Below are 6,074 nucleotides of genomic sequence, written 5' to 3'. Positions count from 1 at the left end.
AAACACCAACTAAGGCAGACTCCAAGCAGGTTTTGTCATAATCATCCATGTTACTCAGTGCTTCCTTGTAGAATAAAAGATACAAGTGCTTACTGTTCTTTATTGTTTGTTATTAGAAAACACAAATTATTCAAAGCATACTTGCTACACAGGGTACACTAAGCCTCTGAGAGCCCCAAGGGACAGGTTCTTTAAAGAAAAAGAGTTTCTCACCTATAAAGGATAGTTAAATTAGCTTTCTTCATTTTGTCCTCTTATCAGGTGAGAGGGGGCAGTCCTATGTCTGTGTCTGAGTGGACTGAGAACACCGAAGTCAAGAATTGAAGGTCACGAAAATGTCAACTATATCGAACATTAACCACATCTTTTTTGTTGTTGTTGTTTGGTTGTTGGTTTGGTTTTTTTGAGAAAGGTTTCTCTGTGTAGCCCTGGCTGTCCTGGAACTCGCTCTGTAGACAAGGCTGGCCTGAACTCAGAGATCTGCCTGCTTCTGCCTCCCAAGCACTAGGAGTAAAGGTGTGCACCACCACCGCGCAGCCATTAATCACCTCGTAAACACCATTTCCAGCACTTATGTACACCTGGCCATCATGTACATTTAAACCTCTTTTAAACAAGGAAGCCAAGGTACAGAATGATTAAGTAACTTTCTCATGATGAGAGGGGACAGAGCCTGCATCTGAATCCAAGCAGCCTGACTTCAGGGTTCCAGATCTTAATTACGACTTCTCAATTCCATACATAGTAATTCTTCAAATTTCAGAACTCCTGAATATCAAAATCCTTAAGCTTAATCATTTGTAAGAAATTAGTAAAAGCCAGGCATGGTGGTGCATATCTGTAATGCCAGTACTCAAGAGGCTGAGAAAGATTGAGAAATGGAGGTCTGCCTGGGTCATACAAAAGACCCCATCTCAAATTCCCCCAAAGTGATCTAATACAATTAGAATAAAAAATAAAATAAAATGGGAGCTAAAAATGGAACACCTTAACAAAAAAAAATTTTTTTACATATATATTTTAAAACTATTTATTTTGTATTTGTATATATGATGTGCACCATGTACATGCAGGAGCCCTCAGAGGTCAGAAGAGGTGTCAAATTTCCTGAAACTAGTTACAGACAGTTGTGAGCTGCTATTTGGGTGCTGGGAACAGAACCCAGTTCCTTTGCGTGAGCAGTAAGTGCTACTAAGTACTCTTAACTGCTGAGCCATTTCTCCAGCCCCATTTCTGTGTGTGTGTGTGTGTGTGTGTGTGTGTGTGTGTGTGTGTAAAATTCAAGCTAAAATGATCCTTGCTTCCTAACTTGCCTAACTATCATTTAAACTATTCAGTTTAATTCCACAAATAGACTACTCACTGAGGACAAGGTACTATGTTAAGCACCTAGGAAATATTAATGATTTAAAGATGTCAGAAAATAAATTCTTTAGCATACCACAGAAAAGCCTTGAAGATAATAGCTACTGGCCAAGGTTTAAAAAGTGTATCTTGGGCCTGGCAGTGGTGGTGCATGCCTTTAATCCCAGCATATGGGAGGCAGAGGCAGGTGGATCTCTGTGAGTTCGAGGCCAACCTGGTCTACAGAGCTAGTTCCAAGACAGCCAAGGCTACTTAGAAAAATCCTGTCTCAAAAAAAGAAAAGAAAAAGAAAGTGTATCTTGGTATCTGTAACTCAAAGATATCTGTCAGAGGGTAAATATAATTTTGAATTTTTATAATAATGATTTTAAAAAATGAGGATGGGCTACTTTTCAGTTCCTTAAGTTTTATGGGAAGGCAGAAAGAAGTTTGGATATAAAGATGCTGAATTTTAGCGTACAGAGCACTATCCTCAGATTCCAGAAAACCAAGAGAAGGAAATAAAGCACATCCCTACCCCATGGTTCTGCAGAGGAAAGCTAGACCTTGTGAATCTTGTTTGTGGTTGCAGACTGCATACCTACACACTCAGGAAACATACCTACATACTCAGGAAACATACCTACACACTCAGGAAACAATTCCACAGTCACAATACTGTTATCTCCCAGGAAATTTGGGCTCCGTCAAAAGTATCGACAATAACTGATTGCTGTGAGTACCTGTAGGGTGTTGTAATCTCTTGTGAAGGGGACCATCAGTTCCCAGAGTGATGAAAAAACCACGAGTGCTGTAAATTCAAGCTTGTAGTTTGTGGCCATGTGTTCAAACAGCATTGTCAAGCCGTGGGCAGCCAGGTGCTTCCGCTGGTATTCCTCAGAGCCCTCGACAGACACAGGTCGGGTCATGGAAAGGGATACATCCATTACCACCACAGTGGGCATGATGGAATAATTCTAGCACTCCCTCTAGGAACAGAGAGCCAGCTACAACCAGAGAAATGCTGTGGAGAAGAAATAAGGTCTTACATATCCTGGGAAGCGAAGTTTTTTTTTCAACACCATTTGAACTAATTTCCTAGAAATATGTGGAGGTGAGCCCCATAGAATTAAAGAAGCCTGGTTCACCGTGAGGGCCTCTCCTGGGTACACCCACTGAGCAGCCATAAATCCAGGACACTAGATGCAGCAATGCATTAAACTCAGGTAGTCCTTGATTCCACACTCTCTAGTTTTACACAACTTAATACAATAAAGACTCCGACATCACCTCCTTAATTTATTGTGAACACCTCCAGCCATCCTATGCTATGTACTACCTGACAACTGACTGTTTGTTTTTGCTACTATCTTGATGAATACTGTAGCATTAGTGCAAGTGTTTAATTCCTTTGTGGCTTGGTGCCTTTGTTTTAGGAAAAGAAAAATTAAAGAATCTGTACGAAAGTTAAAGTTTCCCTATGCAACTGTATAAGAGAGCAAAAACATAACAATGGGAGAAAGAAAGAGCTCTTTAAGATCATGGAATAAGATCAGTGTGGAGAAAATGTCTCTGTTCTCCAGAATAACGTTCCCAGACACACAGATCTGCTCATATGGATAGAGGCTGCTGACCCTCTCTAAATCTGCAGATGTAATAATGTTATTGAGCTATAATAAATGACACAGATTTAGGAAATATTTATGTATAAAGAATGAGTTTTTTAAAAAGCAGTTCATAATACATGTGTGTGCCTGAATGCATGTGTGTGTGTGTGTGTGTGTGTGTGTGTGTGTGTGTACTACATGTGAATTCATAAAAATCACACTGTAGGCCAGGCACAGTGGCATTGACCCAGGCTTTAATCCAAGCACCTGAGAGGTAGATTTGTGAGTTCCAGGCCAGTTTGGACTACATAGTGAGTTCCAAGACAGCCAGGGCTCTATAGTAAGACTCTATCTCAAATAATAAAAACTTAAAATTACATTGTAAGCCACTGTAATCCTGGCCCTCAGGAGGTGGAGACAGGAGGATCAGAATTCCAAGGTCATTCTTAGCTACTGAGGTGCTTGAGGCCAGTGTGAGCTATATGAAACCCTGTCTCAAGAGACTAAAATCAGAAAAATCACATTGCATATGTTATACACAATTAGGGCAGACTCAACAGGTTCAAAATTTAGTGTTCACTAATTTAACAAGAGGCAGACTTCCTGTTAGGTACATGCCCAACTATAAATGTGTGACATTCTAGAATTCCTTTTCTAAGTAGGTTGTTGAAACTCAGCACATATTGGGTCTTGGAAACAATGTTATATGTAAGGGTTAGGGACTCAGATCAAACAGGAAAACCTTTTTACCACATAATGGCCATAGATACATCTCAAATATTGTAACATCTCATGTATCCAATACCAATAGAGTTAATCCAGAGAAAAGAATTACTTTTTCAGACTCTCCTAGGCATCCAAAATGTTAAGACAGTCAGAAAGAAAATTAAAACAAAAATTCATTTAGTTTTACTCAGTGTATGTGTCTGTGTGATTGCATGCAGTGTAGGAGCAGGTGCCAGCAGAATCCAGAGGAGAATCCAGAGTAGAGTGTTGAATCCCCTGGAGGTGGAGTTACAGGGGCTTGGGAGCTGCCTAATGTGGGGCCTGAGAATTTAACTCAGGTCCTCTAGAAGTGCTGCTCTTAACCCATGAACCACTCCAGCCCCTGAAAGAGAAATTAAACATGCATCCCTCTCTCTGTCTCACTAAACAATGTGTGCTAAACGTAGTCACCCTTTGGGAGATGACATGGCCTCACCACCCAGCACATTACTGCCCTGGTTTGCTACATACTAGCATTTTTCTAAGTCCATGCTGCAAAACTCTGTTCTGAAGAGAAGCTCCAAGAAAAATGAGTTCAGAACTGCATTAACGAGACGAGCTAAGGGCAAGGATCACAATAGTTTGCTTACTAATGTCTACTCAGAGTTACATCGGACACATAGTAGGTGCTCAACAAATATCTAATCATAACTAATGAACTACTCCTAATCACAACATACAACATTAATTCATTAGCAAAATACATTATAAAATTTAACTGTGGACACAGAGTTACATTTCCTTTCTTCTATTTTAGCAGAGACACCAGGAATTCCTGCACTTTATTCAGGTATAGTTTATCTGGCTCTTGTGGTCACATTTATGCATGTAGACTTTTATGTTTTTTTAAAAGTTGAAGATCATGGAGAATAATACCCTCACCTCTTAAGAGAATGGGAAATGGTTTACTCGGATCAGGTATCAACAAGCACTTCCAGCCCATGAACTCTGCTGTTAGTACTGCAATGGGTGACCACAGCTGTCAGTCTGGCCTTCTCTGAAGACACCTGAGAAGCTGGCTCTTTCTCCTGACTGGCGCATTTGTGTCGGGTCCCAAGTGCACTTCCTCAGCCGTGGCCAACTTGTGGCAATCCAATTTTGTACTCAGGTTGTAAGCACTGGGATAAACGAAAGAATGGAATGTTTCTGAAGGTTGGTTCACTCAAGTAGTCTGGACCTAGTTAAAAATTAAAAAAAAAGAAAGAAAAATTAAACCTCTATCTACTAGCCTAGCATTTTGAGATAACACGGTATTTTTCACTTGGATTGGCTCTGATCTTCAAGTTTCCCCACACAGCCCTCTGCCTTTCCAAATAGGTACCATTTTACAGACAACGTTTCAGACAACTAAGGGTCTTCCGGACAGACTACTCCCGATGATATTCCCTCACCACCTGACTGCTCTAAAAGCCATCAACTATATTTATAGTTCTACGCTGGAGGGGATAATTTGCCCGCTCAGTGCATTTCGTTCTCAAGAGTCTCGCTCCCAAAACTTGATTCCACCTCAGTTTTCCTGTCACCCTGACTTGCCCTATGAGTTCCTCTGAGTTCTCAGGTGATCATATCTCTGAATGAATGGCCGGAAATACAGCATCTTTCATATGGATTGCAACTTGGAGAATAGACTTTACCTTTAAAACGAGCCCAAAACATTTGTTGGGGAAAGAGGAGACGAAACTCCCCGGGGCCAGGGACGGAAGTCTGTCAGGGGAAGAGGGGACACAGGAGGTTTGGCCGGGCGCGAAATCCCGCTGTTTCCAAGAGCCGCGCTGAAGCCCCGGGCCACACGGAAGGGAGGCCGGGAGCAGGCCCTGGAGCCGGCGCCCAGAGCCGGCCACCCCGCGGGGGCGGCAGCGAAGGCCCGTCGCCCGCCCGCTGCTGCTTCACCTTCACCCCTTCCCCCGCAACCCCAACAGCAACGAAACACAAGCCTCACGCCGCTGCTTCCCGGACTCACCCGGAGCTCAGCGCCAGCCTCGGTCCGTCCGCTTAAACCTTCCGCCCGCGCGCCACAGCCAGAACTTAAGGGCCGCGCCACACAAGGGAACCCGGAGCCGGCGGACAGCGCGGTCTGGGCGGGGCTTCCAGACCCCGGGAGCCGGGCTGTAGCTCGGCTGGGACGCTAAGGGGCGCATCTTCCCCGCCTCTTGCCCACAGAGCCCAATTTCCGCGGAGGCTGAGCCTTGCCAGCTTCTGGACCTTTCCTCCTCCTCTTACCCCATTCTCCGTTTGCTTCCCCTCCATTTACCTCGGCCTCGCTTTCTCTGTAGACCGCTCCTGGCCAGTCTCCGACTCATTCTGTCATAGCTTCTTTTCTTTTTCTGCACAGTAGACAGAATGCTCTTCCTACTCTTA

General features: G+C 43.4%; 1 protein-coding gene across 1 annotated transcript in view; it reads right to left on the bottom strand.

The window, feature by feature from the left end:
- The window catches only part of Ints14 (integrator complex subunit 14), a 9,796-nt gene extending 4,010 nt beyond the window's left edge, over positions 1 to 5,786 (bottom strand). The window contains exons 1-4 of the mRNA XM_059269046.1: positions 5,677 to 5,786; positions 4,599 to 4,893; positions 2,088 to 2,368; positions 5 to 64 (exon numbers count right to left, since the gene is read on the bottom strand). Coding sequence (XP_059125029.1) covers positions 5 to 64; positions 2,088 to 2,309 — 282 coding nt within the window. The 5' untranslated portion in view covers positions 2,310 to 2,368; positions 4,599 to 4,893; positions 5,677 to 5,786. The remainder of the gene's footprint in view (positions 1 to 4; positions 65 to 2,087; positions 2,369 to 4,598; positions 4,894 to 5,676) is intronic.
- Positions 5,787 to 6,074: the final 288 nt, after the last annotated feature.

This window comes from Peromyscus eremicus, chromosome 7 (assembly GCF_949786415.1).
Source record: "Peromyscus eremicus chromosome 7, PerEre_H2_v1, whole genome shotgun sequence".
In the NCBI taxonomy this organism is placed as follows: domain Eukaryota; kingdom Metazoa; phylum Chordata; class Mammalia; order Rodentia; family Cricetidae; genus Peromyscus; species Peromyscus eremicus.
This window is presented reverse-complemented; position numbering and strand designations above follow the sequence as displayed.